This window comes from Miscanthus floridulus, chromosome 16 (assembly GCF_019320115.1).
Source record: "Miscanthus floridulus cultivar M001 chromosome 16, ASM1932011v1, whole genome shotgun sequence".
Taxonomy (NCBI): Eukaryota; Viridiplantae; Streptophyta; class Magnoliopsida; order Poales; family Poaceae; genus Miscanthus; species Miscanthus floridulus.
This window is the reverse complement of record NC_089595.1, coordinates 37,724,922-37,745,660: the sequence shown is the minus strand read 5'-3', so window position 1 is coordinate 37,745,660 and position 20,739 is coordinate 37,724,922. Positions and strand designations below refer to the sequence as shown.

The 20,739-nt window shown below is 55.3% G+C and overlaps 2 protein-coding genes across 2 annotated transcripts; both read left to right on the top strand.

The window, feature by feature from the left end:
• The first annotated feature begins 4,271 nt into the window (after positions 1-4,271).
• Positions 4,272-6,988, top strand: LOC136510590 (basal body protein 10-like). Its single transcript, XM_066504992.1, has 6 exons — positions 4,272-4,430; positions 4,516-5,085; positions 5,201-5,842; positions 6,156-6,585; positions 6,655-6,771; positions 6,849-6,988. Exons 1-6 carry the CDS (start codon positions 4,272-4,274, stop codon positions 6,986-6,988), a joined length of 2,058 nt encoding a protein of 685 aa, XP_066361089.1.
• Positions 6,989-17,716: 10,728 nt separating this feature from the next.
• Positions 17,717-20,117, top strand: LOC136513150 (ATP-dependent 6-phosphofructokinase 6-like). The gene is made up of 4 exons (XM_066507138.1): positions 17,717-18,065; positions 18,180-18,226; positions 18,331-19,453; positions 19,567-20,117. The coding sequence occupies exons 1-4, from the start codon at positions 17,850-17,852 to the stop codon at positions 19,786-19,788; spliced, it is 1,608 nt and encodes a 535-aa protein (XP_066363235.1). The 5' UTR covers positions 17,717-17,849; the 3' UTR covers positions 19,789-20,117.
• Positions 20,118-20,739: the final 622 nt, after the last annotated feature.

The following is a 20,739-nucleotide window of genomic DNA, read 5'->3' as shown; positions in this document are numbered from 1 at the left end:
ACTGATGTGACACGATCGAACAAGTTTGATGACCTAAACGAGCGATTTGCTTGTTTAGGGACTGTGATGAAACATCCGAACAAGTTTAAGGATTTAAACGAGTCATTTGTAAGTTTAGAGACTGGGATGACATGATCAAACAAGTTTAAGGACTGTTAGTGCACTTTACTCTTTTTCTTATGTATTTAGACATAACGTAGGTAAATTGCAATGTGGGAGTATAAGCAGTATAGTACCTTCTGCATTTTCTATTTTAATAAAATTTATATATTTCTGGTTCCAAAACATGCACACGTGTAGTGTTAAAAAATGATTCTCTGGCAAATCCACTTTACTCTCCAAACTTCAAACAAACAAATAAACATGCCATAATGATGCCCTTCTTGAAAAAGTAAAGGCATTCTCAGGTTCTTTTATGCAATATGAATTATTGGGATATAAGCGTAGGCCTTCTTTTACTAAGGACTACAACAACTTTGATAGCCTTCTATAACAATATTCATGTTTAAAGAGCTAAAGAAGAATATCACAAAAAGCAAAGCACTTGTGTCGGTGTTTCGGACCCGGGGGTCCTCAACCAACTAGTGAAATGTACTGTGTGCCCCTAATCCCGGATGATGATGCAAAAAGACATAAGGTTTATACTAGTTCAGGCAATAGGTGCCCTACGTCCAGTCTGAGAGATCGATCTTGTATTCCTTGCACCGAGGTGCTCGTAGTAGGGGGTTACAAGCAGGGCGAGAGAGGGAGCTAGCCCCAGGTCTCTGCGTAGTGGCATGAGTCGCTCGTCTGTCTATCTGTGTGTGTCTCAGGCTATGTATGTGCGTGTGAGCGTGTTCGTGGGCCTGAACTCGTCTCTAGAGATGGCCCCGGTCACTCCCTTTTATAGTCGAAGGGAGGCACAGGGCCGCTACATGCTTTTGCTACGTGTTGTTTCGTGAGCGGAGGCGGCATGCCGAGCCCTGTAGCCTGTTACTGTGGCAGCATGGTCGGTGGAGCGATCTTGTCCTTGACGCACTAGAGCGACGCGCTGTCACGCCCGATCCTGTGCGACATGGGAGCTCCTGTGACGGCTTGACGCAGCGCATGGCGGACGACGTGCCGGTCGCTGTGTGTTGACAGCGTAAAGAGCCGAGGCTCAGTTGGTGCCGAGGCCGAGCCATCGTGGGGGGCTCGGCGAGCGCGAATCCCGAGGCTGCCGAGACCCTGAAGCGGATTGCCGAGGCTCGGAGGGGGCGGTTGGTCCTGTACACTGATTCCGAGGCTTACAGTGACCCGGACTTGACTTCCCATACCGCATTGTCCTTGGAGCAGGGGTTAGGTAGCACAATGCAGTGCGGGCGTTAGTCGTGGGCACAGTGCCGAGCACAGCGGCCGGTAACCCCTGCCCCGTCCTGTCCCGAATGGCATGGCGTCGATGTGACCCACGTCTCGTCAGCCACTCCGCTATGTCGAGCCGTCGTTCGGCTGATATCGTAGGAGCGGTTGAACGCGTTGGTTGGACGTGACATCCTATCAGAGAGTTTGGTCAAGGCAGAGGTGACGGGGTTGTTTGCTGAGCCGGCCTCGAGCGAGGCGGAGAATCAGCAACTCATCCGAGGCCTTCCAGGCGGAGCCTCGGCCGAGTCGAAGAATCGGTTCCCTGTCCGAGGCCTTACGTGCGAGGCCTCGAGCGAGGCAGAGAAACGATAGCCTCAGACAAGGTGGGGGTTAGCCAGTAGTTGTCTCTTGGCTTTGATTTTTAAAGGGTCTAAGCAATTTTTCGGCTCTTGCTTAGGGGACCCCTTTTTATGGTACCCGATAGTAGCCCCCGAGCCTCGGGGAGAGTGTGAGTGCTCTTCCTGAGGTTTTGACGAGACTTGGCTCGCGATAGCTCCTGACAGGATGGTGTTTCGTACTCGAGGCTTTGGTGGGTGCGCGCGAGCGCACCCGCCGGGTGTAGCCCCGAGGGCCTGGAGGAGTGGATTTATTCCTCCAGGGGCTTTTCTCATGTTGAGCGAAGGGTTTTATCGCATTTGTCGAGTCCACGAGTGCGAGTTTGGATCGTGGGGTCTCGGCGTGGTTGCAGGAAGAGCCCCCAAGCCTCTACTCCGAGCAAGAGGGCAATTAGGAGTTCCCTTGGCTTTTCGCGCGACCCTCACGCATCTTTTTTGTTCGTAAGGATGGGTTGTTTGCCGAGCCCTCGAGTGCGAGCCTAGGTCGCTGGGTCTCGGCTTGGTTGTAGGGAGAGCCCCCGAGCCTCTGCACGGAGCAAGAGGGCGATCAGGAGTTTCCCTGGCTTTTGTGCGACCCTCGCACATCCTTTTCGTTCGAAAGGAGGGGTTGTTTGTCGAGCCCTCGAGTGCGAGCCTTGGTCGCTGGGTCTCGGCTTGGTTGCAGGGAGAGCCCCCAAGACTCCGCACGGAGCGAGAGGGCAATCAGGAGTTTCCCTGGCTTTTTTGTGCGACCCTCGTGCATCCTTTTCGTTCGGAAGGAGGGGTGGAATATGCCAGGCTACCCTCGGTGGGCGCTAGCGGTGACACTTTCGGTGAGCTGTTATCGGGTAAGTCCGAGTGGAGGCCCATGCCCCATTTGATAGGGGTCGGCTAGCGGTCCAGAGACGCACTCCAAAAGTACCAAAGGGCTTCTCCAGTGGGTCCTAGGGCCGTTCGATTGGCCCTGGGGGCTCGGTGCCTCCCTACGGTGGGATCCCATTCAGAGACTTCCCTGCTGGTCTCGGACACAACTTAGGGCATCCCAAGCATTTGCTTGCTTGGGCCTCGGCCATGTACAGGCTCGCCCATAGTCATCCCTGACTCTGTTGTCCTGGGGTGGTTGTCAAAACCCTCGGGGGCCCAGCCTTCGAACCCCTGGACCATAACAGGCTCGGTGCCTTTTATCACGTTTTTTCCTGTGAGTTCGGGTTGCTTGTCTTCGTCCTAGGTGTAGGAAGAGCCCCCGAGCCTCCGCACGGAGCAAGAGGGCGGTCAGGAGTTCCCCTGGCTTTTTGTGCGACCCTCGCGCATCCTTTTCATTTGGAAGGAGGGGTTGTTTGCCGAGCCCTCGGGTGCGAGCCTGGGTCGCTGGGTCTTAGCATGGTTGCAGGAAGAGCCCCCAAGCCTCTACACGGAGCGAGAGGGCGATCAGGAGTTTCCCTAGCTTTTTGTGCAACCCTCGCGCATCCTTTTCGTTCAGAAGGAGGGTTTGTTTGCCGAGCCCTCGGGTACGAGCCTAAGTCACTGGGTCTCAGCATGATTGCAGGAAGAGCCCCTGAGCCTCTACACGGAGCGAGAGGGCGATCAGGAGTTCCCCTGGCTTTTTGTGCGACCCTCGCGCATCCTTTTCATTCGGAAGGAGGGGTTGTTTGCCGAGCCATCGGGTGCGAGCCTAGCCCTCTAGGTCTCGGCATGGTTGCAGGAAGAGCCCTTGAGCCTCTGCACAGAGCGAGAGGGCGATCAGGGGTTCCCCTGACTTTTTTGTGTGACCCTCACGCATCCTTTTCGTTTGGAAGGAGGGGTGGAATATGCCAGGCTACCCTCGGTGGGCGCGAGCGGTGACACTTCTGGTGAGCTGTTATTAGGTAAGTCCGAGTGGAGGCCCGTGCCCCATTCGATAGGGGTTGGCTAGCAGTCCAGAGATGCACTCCAAAAGTACTAGAGTGGATTGCTCCGGGGGGCGAGCCGGAGCCGAGGCCATGCGATGGCTACATTGTGAGCTTCGTGTCCTTCCACGAGCGCGGTCTTGGCCTGCCGGCGGACCGGTTCATGCGGGTGCTCCCGCACTACTATGGCGTAGAGCTCCACAACTTCAACCCCAACTCCATCGCATAGGCAGCCATCTTTGTTGCTGTCTGTGAGGGGTACCTAGGGATTGCCCCCCATTGGGAGCTGTGGCTCCACCTCTTCTGGGCAGGGCATACCACTAAGCCGATGGGCACGACAGGCATGAGGAAGGCGGTGAGGGCCGGTGGCTGCACTCTCTAAGTGTGCCAAGATCGGCAGCACCTTTACATCCTGGCCCAGCTCATGTCATCCAATCGCCGCTGGTACAGCAGCTGGTTCTACCTCCGCAACGACGATGGCGGACTTCCCCCCTACACCGGGCAGGTCATGGAGAGCCAGCCGAAGAAGTGGAGGTATGGCGTCCCGATGGAGGATCAGCCCAAGCTACAGCCGCTCCTAGAGGGACTAGAGAGGCTGCGAAGCCATGGCCTTATGGCGGCTGTGGTCGTGGCGGCCTTCCACCGCCGGAGGGTGCTACCGCTGATGGCTCGGCGGCGGTGCCTGTTTGACATGACACCGGATGAGCCGATCGAGGGCATCTGGATGTCTACCGTCGCCCTCTCCGACGAGGAGATTCTACGTCGAGTAAGGGAGACGATGGAGGGGTGGCTGAAGAGCAGTGGTCTGACCCCTATCGCGATGCTCCCATCGTGGGGGTACCTCTCCCTGGTAAGTCACGCGCTGCTGCAGCCCCCGAGGCCTCCTCATTCCTCACCGTTTCCTGTTCCCTTATTTGTGTTCGCCATTCCTGTAGGGGATGAGGGATGTGCGAGCCTCCCCACCGCCCATTCCCGAGGATGCAAAGCGGCGGGCGGCGAACCGGGCGCACGCCGAGGAGGCAAAGTGCAAGAGGAAGAACCTTGAGCATGAAGAGCTGGAGAAGCACTGCCAGCAGCAGAGGCACGATGGCCTCCCGGTGAAGTCGTCCCCATCACCATCGTTGTTGGACTCCTCGAGCGACGACGACAAGAGCGAGGCAGGGCGGGGTACCCTAGACCATCTCCCTGACGTCGGGGGGATGGCGCCCGGGGCATCGATGAGCAACCCAGCATTCCCAGGAAGAGGAGGAGAGGATGCCTTGAGGCCGGTGATCGCCCGCCCCGGGGCCGAGGCTGACATGCCCGAGGCACGGGCATTAGGAAGGCGAGCCGTCAGCCCGGTGGGCTCAACAGTGGAGGTGGAGCGGGCAGCGGCGAGGGCGATGCAACTGCCCCCGCAGAGAGTCGAGGGGGCACCGAAGCACGGCGAGGGCCGGCCGGCACCGGCGGACACGGAGGCCGTGCCACTGCCGCCGCCACTACCGTTGCTAAGGAGGAGGGACGCAGTGCCGAAGCGGTTGTGTCCCCGATCGAGGTAAGTGTTTTATTAGTGGAGTTGCAGCATCTCCCAGTCGTTCCTTAGTAGTATGCTGACCGCGTAAGCATCTTGTTTTTAGCTAGAAGCGTCATGCGGAGGCGCCCGCCTTGGCGCCATGTAAGGCGCTCACGGTGAGCGCCAGCTCCATCGCCCAATGGGTGGTGGAGGCGCAAGCCGCCATACAACATGGCGCGGCGTCGGTGAGGGCCGACCTGAAGGAGCCGGTCGCCCAGGGAGAGGCTACCAAGGCGGCCACAGAGCAAGCGGAGGGGGGGGAGCCTACGCCCCATGAGGCTGAGGCCCACGAGTCAGATGGGGCCAAGGTGTCCTCAGTCGCCGAGGCCACCGAGACCGAGGTCAAGGCCCCTCAGATTCCCGAGGCCAAGGCGACGGAGGCCGGGGCGCCCGGGACCACCGAGGCTGAGGTGGTGGAGGCTAGAGCCCCTGGGACCATCGAGGCTGAGGTGGCGGAGGCCAGAGCCCCCGGGACCACCGAGGCCAGGGTGGTGGAGACCGGCATAGCGCGGCGAAGCCGGCGGCCCAGGAAGCAGGAACGAAGGCGGTGCAAGCCTTGGTACCACCCCCGCTCCAAGGCTCGCCACCATCGCCGAAGAGCACCTGGGAAGTGGAGGTCCATTCGATCTCCTCCAACAATACTTCCTGGGGGAAGGGGGTGGCGGACGCCGAGGCAGCCAGCATCGCGGAGCAGCCAGCTCCGACCTCTGGTGAGGGAAGCTCGGCCCTCATGCGGGTACAACCTGAGCCCCACGGGTGGGATCACCTGCGTGTCTTGTGGTAGAGCCAGGATGACCCTGAGGGGGAGCCTCTATTCGCTCTTGAGGACATGGCCGAGGGGGGGGGCGCTGGAGCACTTTCGAGCAATATCGCTGTCTGGCGGAGCGGTCGCTGCGGACAGCGCTGTCCATCATGGCCGACGATCTGCCCAGCGTCGCCTAGGTACGCGCCTTCTTTTCTCGTGAGGTGTCATCTTTTTCCTGAGTTCTCTCGCAGCGCTTGACGTCTGTTCTACCTATCCAGGAGCTCGAGGACCAGTCCCTCAGGAAGTCACTGTTCCTCCGGTGGGAGAGGGGCGTCTGGGACCAGTTCTGGCAACATAAGGACCTGCTTGCCGATGCCAATGAGCTTCTGTCGACACGGAGCGCAGAGGTGGAGGACCTTCGCCTTCGCTGTGCCGATGCAAAGGCCGAGGTGGCCATGGTTCGGGAGCAGGCTGCCCCTCTGGCGGCGCAGATCAAGGAGCTGGAGGAGGAGCTGACCCGGGCGGCCAGCGAGCGGGACACCTTCAGGTCCCAGGCTGAACAAGCGGAGGCCTCTGCCAAGGCCATCGCCGAGCAGCTGGGGGTGGAGCAGGGCATGCACCTGCTGACGAAAGGTGCCCTGGCCGAGGCCCTCAAGGTGGTCGAGGCCTCCCGGGTCGAGGCCCTAGCTTTGAAGGAAAAGGCCAAGGGTGAGTCCCATCCCCCTTGTTTTGTTTGTTTTTCTTGTGTTCGACCCCTAACTCTCCGATGCGATGTAGAGCTAGAGAAGGAGGCTTCCAGGGTGGCCGAGGCCTCTTGGGTCGTGGTCCAGTGCTGGAAAGAGAAAGCTGAGGCCTCTCGGGTCGAGGCCCAGCGCTGGAAAGAGAAAGCCGAGGGTGAGTCCCATAGGCCTTAGCCCCTGTTCGGCGTATTTCCTTTTGTGCTTAACCCCATCCTGCTTGTCTTGGCGTAGGGTTGGAGAATGAGGTCTCTTGGGTCGCTGAGGCTTCCGTCATGGTGCAGGCGGTGCCTGAGGCCGAGATCGGGCAGCACAACGTGCTGCAGAGCGCCGCCCGTACAGCCTGCGAGGCCCTAGAGGTCGAGGGGGCCTAGTCAAGCAGCTCCCTTAGGAGCCGCCTGATTGTGTTGAGCGGCCAAATGCGTGAGCGACTCCGAGGGGCGCTGCACACAGGCGTCAAGCGCGCCCTGGCCGTCATCTCCTCGCACTACGCCGATGTCGACCTCGAGGCCATCAGTAACGGTTATGTCCTGGCCGAGGATGACGAGGAGGCCAATGAGGAGGTCACGAAGCTGATAGAGGCGGCTAAGGGCCCCAGCACGGCGCTGGCCAAGTTGTTCAAAGAGGAGGTGGTCCCTCCCACACCATCCACCGATGCTGGAGACCCTGAGCCTTGACCTGGGCCAAAAGGGCCATGTAAAATAGATTAGGATTATTATCGTATCGTGACGCTTGTGGCCATCGAGGCCTTTTTGAAGTACTCGTATGTACCCTTTTTTAATCGTTTTTATTGTATTTCCGAGCCTCTGCCCTCTATCTCGTTTCTGAACATATCTCTTGCAAAAAACTTCCTCGGAGCCTAAGCTGCCCCTTGGCAAAAGGTGGTGAGGGAGTGCCGTAGCTGGGAGGCGTAGGCCGTCTTGTGACTCGGCTGGCCTTTTGGCCCTAAGACAGACTTTCAGTCCTTAGGTTTTTTACGATCGATTTGTCAGAGCGCGTTAGAGAGTTTGGTGTAGAAATTTTTCTGAAAAACGATTAAAAAATGGTGCCTGGGACTTAGGGGGTTCCCCCCTTCCAGCCCCAAGGGAGGCTCGGTTCTACAGAGGCAGAACCATGTCTTGTTCGAGCCCCGCAGTGGGCGCCTCTGCAGAGGCAGAGCTGAGTCTCCCTTATGGTGTTATCGTAACGCTAAGGCCCATGATGGGCCCAGGGGGTTTCTCAAAAAATTAGAACAACTAAAGAACGCTACTTAATTGTATTTTGAGAAATAATGTATACAACGCTTGGAAATTTAAGGGTAAAAGCGACATAGTTGTTCTATGTTCCAAGCGTTGGTGAGGATTTCACCCTTCTCGTTGGCTAGCTTGTAGGTCCCGGGCTTCAGCACTTGGACGATGATGTATGGTCCTTCCCATGGCAGGGTCAGCTTGTGGCGGCCCTTGTTGCTCTGCCTTAGCCTCAGCACCAGGTCGCCCACCTTTAGGCCTCGGCTTCGAATGCGTCGGGCTTGGTAGCGTCGCAGGGCTTGCTGGTACCTGGCCGAATGTAGAAGCACAACATCTCAGGCTTCCTCCAGTTGGTCAAGGGCGTCTTCACGGGTGGTGCGGTTGCTTTGCTCGTTGTAGGCCTATAGCCTCGGGGAACCATATTCCAAGTCAGTGGGGAGGATGGCCTCGGCTCCATAGACTAGGAAGAACGGTGTAAACCCTGTGGCTTGGCTTGGGGTGTTCCTCAGGCTCCAGATGACCGACGAGAGTTCGACAAGCCATTTCTTGCCAAATTTCTTCAACCGGTTGTATATTCTTGGCTTGAGGCCCTGTAGGATCATGCCGTTGGCACGTTCTACTTGGCCATTTGTCCTAGGATGTCCTACAGCCGACTAGGCCACACGGATGTGGTGATCGTCGCAGAACATCAAGAACTTGTGACCGGTGAATTGTGTCCCATTATCGGTGATGATGGTGTTCGGAACCCCGAACCTATGGATGATATCAGTGAAGAACAACACCGCTTGCTCGGATTTGATTTGATTGATCGGACGAGCCTCAATCCATTTGGAGAACTTATCGATCGCTACCAGCAGATGGATGTAGCCTCCGGGGGCCTTCTGTAGAGGCCCAACCATGTCAAGCCCCCACACGGCGAATGGCCATGTAATGGGGATGGTTTGGAGGGCTTGGGCCAGGAGGTGCGTCTGCCGCGCATAGTACTAGCATCCCTCGTAGGAGCGTACGAGCTTGGTGGTGTCAGCAACCGCCATTGGCCAGTAGAACCCTTGGCGGAAGGTGTTTCCCACGAGCATCCGAGGCGCTGCATGGTGCCCGCAGGCCCCCACGTGCAAGTCCTAAAGTAGGGCTTGGCCTGCCTTGGTGGTGACACATCGTTAGAGCACGCCAGACGGGCTTCGTCTATACAACTCGCCATTGCTGAGGACGTAAGTTTTGGTTTGTTACGCAAGCCATCGGGCTTTGGTCCTGTCTGCAGGAAGCTCTCCTCGAACAAGGCAATCAAGGAACAGGACTCGCCAGTCTATGCCCTGGTTGGCCTTGGGAGGCTCCGCGTTGACTTCCATGACCTCGGGCTCAGCTGAAGGGGTCTCGGTGATAGAGGGGGCCTCGGGCCCCACGGTGGGCTCGACCGGTGGGCCCTCTCCCATTGTCGAGGCATAGTCGATGGAAGGCTTGTGGAGGTCTCTAGCGAAGACATTCAGGGGGACCAGGGCCCATGCCGACGCCATCTTTGCTAGTTCGTCCGTGGCCTCGTTGAATTTTCATGCGATGTGGTTGACTTCGAGACCATCGAACTTGTCTTCTAGGCGACGTACCAACTTGCAGTACACCTCCATTTTGGGGTCATGGTAGTTTGACTCCTTCATTACTTGATCAACAACGAGCTACGAATCGCCCCGTACGTCGAGACGCCGTACTCCAAGTTCGATAGCGATCTACAGGCCGTTGATGAGGGCTTCGTACTCGACTACATTGTTGGAGGTGGTGAAGTGGAGCCAAACCATGTAGCGCATGTGCACTCCAAGGGGTGAGATGAAGAGCAGGCCCGCGCCTGCCCTGGTCTTCATCAGGGACCCGTCGAAGTACATGATCCAGCATTCCACCTGGACTTGAGCAGATGGCAGTTGGGTGTCGATCCACTCAGCCACAAAATCGGCCAAGACCTAAGATTTGATTGCTTTCCAAGGCGCAAAAGATAGGGCTTCCCCCATAAGTTTGATGGCCCACTTGGCTATCCTACCCGAGGCCTCCCGGTTATAGATTATCTCTCCTAGGGGGAAAGACGACACCACGATCACCGGGTGGGACTCAAAGTAGTGACGCAGCTTGCGTCGAGCCAAGACTACAGCGTAGATAAGTTTCTGGATGTGGGGGTAGCATGTCTTGGTCTCGGAGAGCACTTCACTGATGAAGTAAACAGGTCATTGGATGGGTAGGGCATGTCCTTCTTCATGCCTCTCGACCACAACGGCCGTGCTGACCACTTGGGTCATTGCAGCGACGTAGAGTAAGAGGGCATCGCCCTTGGTTGGTGGCACTAGGACGGGAGGATTGGTGAGCAGTGCCTTGAGCTTGGTGAGGGCTTCTTTGGCCTTGCGGGTCTAAGAAAAGCGTTCGGATTTCCTCAAGAGGCGGTACAGAGGCAAGCCTTTTTCGCCAAGGTACGAGATGAAGCGGCTCAGGGCCACAAGGCATCTCATAACCCTCTACACTCCTTTGAGATCTCAGATTGGTCCCATATTGGTTACGGCCAAGACCTTCTCTGGGTTGGCCTTGATGCCGCGTTCTGAGACTATGAATCCCAAGAGCATGCCTCGGGGGACCCCGAAGACACACTTCTCGGGGTTGAGCTTGATGCCCTTCTCTCTGAGGCCTTTGAAGGCTATCTCTAGGTCGTCGACGAGATCCCCGGCCTTTCTAGACTTGACAATGATGTCGTCCATGTAGGCCTCGACGGTTTGCCCGATGTGCTCACCAAAGACCTGGGTCATGCACCGCTGGTATGTGGCCCCTGCGTTCCTGAGGCCGAATGGCATAGTCACATAGTAGTACATGCCGAATGGTGTGATAAAAGAAGTCACGAGCTGGTCGGATTCTTTCATCTTGATTTGATGGTAACCGGAATAAGCATCAAGGAAAGATAGGATTTCGCATCCCACAGTGGAGTCAATGATTTGGTTGATTCAAGGTAATGGGAAAGGGACGTTTGGACAGGCTTTATTCAAACCGGTGAAATCTACACACATCCTCCACTTCCCATTTTTCTTCTTGACTAATACAAGATTAGCTAACCACTCTGGATGGGACACTTCCTTGATGAATCCGGCCGCCAAAAGCTTTTGCACCTCCTCGCCGATGGTCCTGTGCTTTTCCTCGTCGAATCGGCGCAGGCGCCGCTTCACCGGTCTCAAGCTAGCCCAGATGTCCAAGGCATGCTCGGTGACTTCCCTCGGTATGCCCGGCATGTCCAAGGGACTCCACGCGAATACGTCGGCATTCACGTGAAGAAAGTCGACGAGCACGGCTTCCTATTTGATGTTGAGGGTGGCACTGATCCTCAGCGCCCGGTCATCGGGGCAGGTGGGGTTGACTAGGATGAGCTTGACGGCCTCCGTGGGCTCGAAAGTCCTAGCACGATGCTTGGGCTCGGGCAACTCGCTACCAAGTCGATCGAGGTTGACGATGAGGGTCTCGACCTCCACGAGAGCCTCGGCATACTCGATGCATTCGATGTCGCAGTCGTATGCATGCTCGTACGTGGACTCGACAGTGATGACGCCATTGGGGCCTGGCATCTTGAGCTTGAGGTAGGTGTAGTTGGGGACCGCCATGAACTTGACATAGCATGGCCGCCCCAGGATGGCATGGTAGGTTCCCTTGAATCCAACCACCTCGAAGGTGAGGACCTCCTTACGGTAGTTGGGGGGAGTGCCGAAGCAAACGGGCAAGTCGATGCGCCCGAGGGGTCTCGTGCGTTTCCCCAGCACGATGTCGTGGAAAGGCGCGGTGTCACCCTGGAGCTACGACTGGTCGAGCTCCAGGGTGTTGGCGTAGAGGATGTTGAGGCCGCTGCCTCCGTCCATCAACACCTTGGTGAGCCGGGTGTTACCGATGATCGGGTCAACAACGAGTGGGTACTACCCCAGGTTCGGGACACGATCTGGGTGGTCATCCTGATCAAAGGTGATCACCTCCCGAGACTAGTTGAGGTATCGGGGAGCGGCCACCTTCACTAAGAAGACCTCCCAGCGCTCCCTCTTTCGCTGGCATGCCATGAGGCATGTTGAAGGCCGGCCAAAGATCATGAAGGCATTGTGTACCTCGGGGAACCCATCGTCCTTGTCGTTGTCCCTGTCACCGGTGCCCTTCTTCTTGGCATCGTCATAGGGGAGCACGAGCTTGGCATAGTAGCATCGGAGCATGGTGCACTCTTCGAGGGTGTGCTTCACTGGGCCCTGGTGGTAAGGGTAAGGCTTCTTAAGCATATCGTCGAAGAGCCCGGGGCCCCTGGGGCCTCGGGGATTTTTGCACTCTGCGGCCGCGACTAGATCGGCCTCGAGGACCTCCTGCTTCCCCTGGCGACCCTTTTTCTTTTTCTTGGGGAGGTGGGGAGCCGAGGCCCCGGGGGCCTCATCCCTCTGCTTCCCCTTGGCGTTGTTGTCGGGGAAGATGGCCCCGATGGCCTCTTCGCCCAAGGCAAAGTTGGTAGCGATGTCGAGGAGCGCGACAGCTGAGGTTGGCACGTTCTGGCCTAACTCTTGGACCAAGTCTCGGAAAGTGGTGCTAGAGAGGAAAGCCTGGATGATTTCTGAGTCACCAACGCTGGGCAACTCAGTGCATTGCTTGGAGAAACATCGGAAGAAGTCTTAGAGAGACTCATCCGACAACTGGCGACAACTCTTGAGGTCCCAGGAGTTCCCGGGGTGCATGTATGTGCCCTGGAAATTCTCGACGAAGACCCTTACCAAGTCGCGCCAGTCGTGGATTTGTGAGGGAGGGAGGTGTCCGAGCCAGGCTCACGTTGAGTCTGATAGGAACAACAGGAGGTTACGGATGATGAGCAGGTCATCGTCCACACCGCCTAGCTAACAGGCCAGGCAGTAATTGGCCAGCCACAGCTTGGGGTTGGTCTCGCCGCTGTATTTCATGAGGTTGGCCGGTTGGTGAAACTAGGCCGGGAAGTGAGCGCCGCGGATGGCTCTGCTAAAGACTCGAGGACCAGGTGGCTCGAGAGAGGGACTGTGGTCCTCCCCACTATCATAGCGACCGCCTTGGTGCGGGTGGTAGCCTCGGGTGGGCCCCTCGTTATTGTGGCATCGTCGCCTGCTGACCACATCGTGGTCGCCTTGCGCCTCGCGTCGGCCACCGAGGCGGTCATGCACCGAGGGGGCCCTATTGACTGTTGGTGCCCGAGCAGGCTCGGGACGAACCGAGGCCTCTCTGTCCTACCGAAGCGATGTCGTGGGTAGTTCTGAGGTGCCCCCGCGTCGTCAAGAGGCAGAGCTCTTGGCCTGCTGCACTGCGGTGGTCTCGAGGAGGTCCCAGAGCTCACCGTGTACTCGTCACCCCATCGTGGTAGAGGGCTCGGGCATCGTTCGAAGAAGCATCGCCGCTGCCGCGACGTTCTGGCTAGCGCGATTGAAGATAAAGGGTTGCTCGCCCCCTTCGTTGTTGTTGATGCGGTGGCGGACGTCGCGAGCCCTCCGCCGGGCTGCTTCGCCGTCGCCGCGTCCCCGCTGCTCTTGCTCGAGGGTGTCTCGGAGCTACTGCAGCAGGAGTCGGTCTTGCTCGACCTTGGCCTGAAGCTCACGGAGCTGCTCCAAGTCAAGGCGTCGATGTTCCTCGGGGGCAAGGTTCTCGTTCCGTGCTGCACGAGGCTCGACGCATGGAGGTGCGGCGGCGCCTGCCCCCTCGGGGGGCAGGGAGTGAGAACCTGCCCCTTCATCCTCATTGCCCATGCTCGGCATCCCGAGCTCGACGTGGAAGCACTCACGAGTGGGGTCGTAAGTGCCTTCGTCATCAGAGTCGGAGTAGCCAAAGCAGTAGTCGCTTGCGGCCAGGAAGCGGCGCATGGCTTCAGGGTCGCGTAGCCCGGAGAAGTCTGCTCCGGCCCACGCCTCGTCCTCCTCCGAGGAGTTAGCGTGGGTGTGGGTCGAGGTAGTGGCGTCAAGATCGAGGGCGAAGCGTTGGCGGCGTCCTGAGGGCTCCGCGTGAGCGGAAGCGTAGGCGAAAGCATAGGCGGCGGCATTACGCAACCTGAAGGGTACGGGGATGGTGCCATCACCGGGTCTTGCTCCGCCGGAGGCGACACCTCAGGAGGTGGTCGGGTAGAGCTTGATGATAGGGCATCGCAGCATGCCACCGGTACCTTTCCCTTGCCCAGGCTTAAGCTAGATAGGTCCCCAACCAGGGACTCCGTACCAACAGCCGGGCATGGGATACCGGCGGAACGCGGTGCGTCGCCCCGAGCTCGCGCGGTGTCGGGGTGGCCTCGCTCGCGTCGTGCTTGGCGAGCGCGACGAGAGCGGCCGCCCAGGCATCGTCTGCGCCTGGGCTGCTGGTGTGTGATGTCATCGTCGGTCGGTGGGGCTCGGGGTGTGAGGAGTACCATGTCGTACTCAGATCCTAGAGACATGAACTCTAGGCTCCCTAACCAGATCACCGTGCCGAGACGTAGTGGTCGTACGGGGTCTGCCATCCGGAACTTGTTGGGAAGACGAAGCTAACACGCAGTAGAGCCCCTACCTGGCGCGCCAACTGTCGGTGTTTTGGACCCGGGGGGTCCCCAACCAACTAGTGAAATGTACTGTGTGCCCCTAATCCCGGATGGTGATGCAAAGAGACACAAGGTTTATACTGGTTCAGGCAATAGGTGCCCTACGTCCAGTCTGAGAGATCGATCTTGTATTCCTTGCACCGAGGTGCTCGTAGTAGGGGGTTACAAGTAGGGCGAGAGAGGGAGCTAGCCCCAGGTCTCTACGTAGTGGCGTGAGTCGCTCGTCCGTCTATCTGTGTGTGTCTTAGGCTATGTCTGTGCGTGTGAGCGTGTTCGTGGGCCTGAACTCGTCTCTAGAGATGGCCCCGGTCACTCCCTTTTATAGTCGAAGGGAGGCACAAGGGCGCTACATGCTTTTGCTGTGTGTTGTTTCGTGAGCGGAGGCGGCATGCCGAGCCCTGTAGCATGTTACTATGGCAGCATGGTCGGTGGAGCAATCTTGTCCTTAACGCACTGGAACGACGCGCCGGTCACGCCCGATCCTGTGCGACGTGGGAGCTCCTGTGATGGCTTGACGCAGGGCATGGCGGACGACGTGCCGGTCGCTGTGTGTCGACAGCGTAAAGAGCCGAGGCTCAGTTGGTGCCAACGCCGAGCCATCGTGGGGGGCTCGACGGGGGCGAATCCCGAGGTTGCCGAGACCCTGAAGCGGATTGCCGAGGCTCGGAGGGGGCAGTTGGTCCTGTACACTGATTCCGAGGCTTACAGTGACCCGGACTTGACTTCCCATGCCGCATTGTCCTTGGAGCAGGGGTTAGGTAGCACAGTGCAGTGCGGGCGTCAGTCGTGGGCACAGTGCCGAGCACAGCGGGCGGTAACCCCTGCCCAGTCCTGTCCCGGACGGCATGGCGTCGATATGACCCACGTCTCGTCGGCCACTCCGCTGTGTCGAGCCGTCGTTCGGCTGATATCGCGGGAGCGATTGAACGCGTTGGTTGGACGTGACATCCTGTCAGAGAGTTTGGTCAAGGCAGAGGCGACGGGGTTGTTTGCCGAGCCGGCCTCGAGCGAGGCGGAGAATCAGCAACTCATCCGAGGCCTTCCGGACGGGGACTCGGCCAAGTCGAAGAATCGGTTCCCTGTCCAAGGCCTTACGTGCGAGGCCTCGAGCGAGGCGGAGAATCGGTAGCCTCAGACAAGGTGGGGGTTAGCCAGTAGTTGTCTCTTGGCTTTGATTTTTAAAGGGTTTGAGCGATTTTTTCGACTCTTACTTAGGAGACCCCTTTTTATACTACCCGACAACTTGGAAGCATGGTCTACTCAATTTTTCGCCAACCCCCTCCTCGGTCCCTCTCTATAAAGTCTGGTCTAAGTTGACACGGCATCATTTGCGGCAGACTCTTTCTTTGGTGGCGGCGGGCGGCGGCTCCCTCTGCTTGCAGCTTGCAGCCTCCAGCCCTCCAGTGAATTAATAAATAATTGAATTAACTTCAAGCTTGATGGCTGCGTGATTGACCAATGGGGCCCGTCGTGGGTCGCCCTCGCCGCATCTTCCCGTTGCTGAGGCCGCCAGCCCGCCATTCTTTCTTCCTGATATATAACGTGACTAATCGCTACCCGGTCAAAACAAAGAGGGGTTTTCGGTATTTTCTATTCTACTCCCTCTAAAATAAGTGATATTTTTTAGTTTCAGACATCTTATTTGATCGTTCATCTTATTCAAAATTTTTGTATAAATTATAAAATAAATAAATCATTATTAAAGTATCTCTAATGATAAAATGAATCATAACAAAATAGATGATGTATATGCAAAAAATTTGAATAATATGAATGGTCAAACTAGATGTCTGAAAGTAAAAAAAAACGTTACTTATTTTGGAACAAAGGGAGTATTAATTAATATGACTGCCCATAGGCCAAAGGAAAGTGACCCATACACCGCGTCAGTAAATACAGGCTATGTAATAGCATCAGCATAAGTCAAATTTCAGCGAAACGAACATGGGAACCACCGGACATGCAAATTTAATTGATATTCCCTTTATTTCGAATTGTAAGTCATTTTTTCTTTTTATTATATATCTAAACATTGTGTGTGTATATGTATATGTGTGTGTGTGTGTGTGTGTGTGTGTGTGTGTGTGTGTGTGTGTGTGTGTGTGTGTATATATATAGTTGATATTCCCTTTATTTCAAATTATATATATATATATATATATAATTGCATATAAAATACGTCTCTAGAAAAGCCAAAATGACGTATAATTTAAAACGAGGTATGTGAAAATGGTAGTTAAATATTATTCCCTCTGTAACAGAATTATAAATGTATTTTGTATAGGAAAAGATCAAAGTTTGACAAATTTTTACCAACAATTAGTCAAATTGTATAAAGTTTGGGACATGAAACTTAAATCAAAAGATTTATATTCAAAATGGCTCTAAGATTATATTGATTGTTTAGCAAAAGGTAACATATCGTAAGACAAACTAATAATTAAAATCTATTTTATATGATTTTTCTAATCATAATATGCTTATCGTGCAGCGACAGAGAGTAAATATATATTATTTTCTTGTCAAATGCAATTATACTGTTCTCGGCAAAAGTAAATTGTACAGCGTGGAACTGTCCACATTGAAATAATGGTCACCCTAAAGATATTCAAGAACATTTTTATATTTTATTAGATGTAAACGCTACATAGGATTCGTGTAATGTTGCGGTTGACATTTTTATATATTTTTATTAGATGTACACCCTAAAGATATTCAAGAACATTTTTTTTTATTAGATGTACACCCGTAATCATTGATGAACAAATGGTGTATTTGTCTAATTTTCAAAATTATTTCACAAAGAATTTGAAGTGTTCAATAATCTATCTAACTTTTCCAACTAATGATGTGAATGGCCTTAGAATACTTTCTATATGTGGTACGGTGTAATTCTCAAAAATAAAAATCCGTGTCTTATAAAGATAAACATATCATAAAATAGTTAGGAAATATCATTGGTATGATTAAGGTAACGCCACAATGGTTAGCTACGAAGAAGCATTTATCGAATCTGCCAAATCATTTCACAAACTCACAAAGAAGTTTGAAACGTCCAGTTTTTTTTTCTTTTATATAAAAAAATAAGGTAATAAAGAACAAACAACGGGAGAAAAAGACGTGAGCTGAGAATCCGAGGGCTGAAACCCACGCGCTTTCCAACTCCGATCCCGAAGACGCCGACTCCTCTGTTTTGTCCGGCACGCGCTCGCGCAACGCAAACGCAGCCCTTCGTCCTGCCCCCGCCCGGCCGCCCCGGCTATATAAACCCTGCACACGATTTCCCGCCTCCTCACAATCCCAAGTCTCATCACGAGGACAAGAATTAGCAGCACTCCTCGCTCTCCCCATCAATTCCGGCGAATTCAGTCGTCGGACAGCGCCCCTCGTCCAACCGATCGGTCAGTCCGCCGATCAACCACCCCGAGCTTGCTTGCTTCACTGCGATCGATGGAGACCGCCACCGTCGTCGTCGCGCCGGCTCCGGTGGCCATCGCCCAGCCACCGCAGCACAAGCTTATGGAATTGAAGCCTTCCTTTCCCGCCGTGGCGAAACCGTCGCCGGCGAGGAAGGCCAAGCCGGCCAAGAAGAAGCTCGCCGGCGGCTGCGGCGGGTACGTCCTTGAGGACGTCCCGCACCTCACCGACTACCTTCCCGAGCTCAAGGTGAGTCCGAAGTTAGTTCATCTAATCATCTTTCTTGACAAAAGAGAGAAAAGATTGCTTTATTAATCAGATGGGTTGCGTTTGTTCATGTTGTTGATTCTTGTTCATGTGCAGAGCTACCCGAATCCCCTGCAAGACCACCCTGCCTACTCTGTTGTCAAGTAAGCAGTTCGAATTCTTGTTCTACCGTCTTCGATTTCTTGTTTCTTGTTAAAATCAATTAAATAAATCCGGTTTGCTGAATCGCGTCGCTCCGACCGCGCAGGCAGTACTTCGTGAACCCGGACGACACGGTGGCGAAGAAGATCGTGGTGCACAAGAGCAGCGCGCGCGGGACGCACTTCCGTCGCGCCGGCCCGCGGCAGCGCGTCTACTTCCAGCCGGACGAGGTGACGGCGGCGATCGTCACCTGCGGCGGCCTGTGCCCGGGCCTCAACACCGTGATCCGCGAGCTCGTGTGCGGCCTCCACGACATGTACGGCGTGACCAGCATCTACGGCATCGAGGGCGGGTACAAGGGGTTCTACGCGCGCAACACGGTGGAGCTGACGCCGCGCTCCGTGAACGACATCCACAAGCGCGGCGGCACGGTGCTGGGCACCTCCCGCGGCGGCCAGGACACGGCCAAGATCGTGGACAGCATCCAGGACCGCGGCGTGAACCAGGTGTACATCATCGGCGGCGACGGCACGCAGAAGGGCGCGGCGTCCATCCACGAGGAGGTGCAGCGGCGCGGGCTCAAGTGCGCCGTGGTCGGCGTGCCCAAGACTATCGACAACGACATCGCCGTCATCGACAAGTCGTTCGGCTTCGACACCGCCGTGGAGGAGGCGCAGCGCGCCATCAACGCGGCGCACGTCGAGGCCGAGAGCGCCGAGAACGGCATCGGGGTCGTCAAGCTCATGGGCCGCAACAGCGGCTTCATCGCCATGTACGCCACGCTCGCCAGCCGCGACGTCGACTGCTGCCTCATCCCGGAGTCGCCCTTCTACCTCGAGGGGAAGGGTGGCCTGCTCGAGTTCGTGGAGAAGCGCCTCCGCGACAACGGCCACATGGTCATCGTCGTGGCCGAGGGTGCCGGCCAGGACCTCATCGCCAAGAGCATGAACTTCGCCGACACCCACGATGCCTCCGGCAACAAGGTGCTCCTCGACGTCGGGCTCTGGCTCTCCCATAAGATCAAGGAGCATTTCAAGAAGAAGCCCAGCTTCCCCATCACCCTCAAGTACATCGACCCGACGTACATGATCCGCGCCGTGCCGTCCAACGCCTCCGACAACGTCTACTGCACGCTGCTGGCGCACAGCGCCCTGCACGGCGCCATGGCCGGGTACACCGGCTTCACAGTCGCGCCGGTCAACGGCAGGCACGCCTACATCCCCTTCTACGTAAGCCCCCTCAATCTCAAATCCAAGTAGCTTTTCACCATGAAATTTCTACTCTCCCTCCCTGCAGTAGTGAACTGACCTTGTCTGTCCGGCCATTGAATCTCTTCTTGCAGAGGATCACCGAGAAGCAGAACAAGGTGGTGATCACGGACAGGATGTGGGCGCGGGTGCTGTGCTCGACGAACCAGCCGTGCTTCCTGACGCACGAGGACGTCGAGGGCGCGGGGCTGGACGAGGAGGAGCCGCAGATACCACTCGCTGAGGGCGAGAACGCCTTGGTCAGGAACCCGTCCATGTGCAACGGCAATGGGCACCTCTGCAATGGCGCGGCCTGAAGGCGCAGGGCCAATTCGTTCACATGTTTATGCAAATTGCAAAACTAAGGGTCCAAATGCGGTTGTGATGTAGGATGTCTTGGTAGCTTCCTTTTGTTTATTCTTTGGTTGATGTAGAAAGATGTATACCAAGTATTGGCAAGAGGAGAATAACTTTTTTTGTGCTGAATCCGCAGCATTGTGACGGCTAGGTGACAGTGCTCACTTGCTCAACAGAACTTGACACGATTTATCGGCAAAACAGAGCATCGAACAAAAAGAAATTCTATGTAATGCTGCCAACACTGTATTCTAGTTTCGCTCCTCCATAGCTGTATAATTCACTGTATTTGCAGTTTATAGTATATATACCAAAAAAATTAAGCAACTCTGTACAAATTTCACAAACACCTTGACATAGTTTTGCTAGGTATTTTCAACAAATGAAATTCATCCTATCTATTCCATCAAAATCCATTTTCTGTTTCTTCCGCCAAATCCAGCAGCAAAAAAGGAGCAGTTTATTTCACGGAACATTCAATTCTTAGCAAAAGTAGAATGTTGACCAAATGATGTGGAGCCTGAGAAAAGATAAGCAAGACATTAGCAAAAATACTGGAAACAAAATATTGTAATTTTTTGTACATTATGAACAAGTGCCTAGGGGGCCTAGAAATATAGTGATGAGCATAGATATATGTTTTGTTTAGTCTATAAGTGATCTTCTACTGTGACCGTAGCTTTATTTTAAAGACAACTCAAATTAAAAGAGTATCTCAAATCTGCTATTTAGCTATTCTCACGTGGTGAAAATCGCATATTTAGGGTGAATTGAACACCACAGTGCGACGGATCAAAATGATCTCCCCTTTGAATTGATGATTCTCCTATGGAAAGTACCTTGGCTTTGCCAAGCAGGCCTTTGTTATGGTGTCACAACGAATAGTGCCAACAATGTCGATCACGAATATA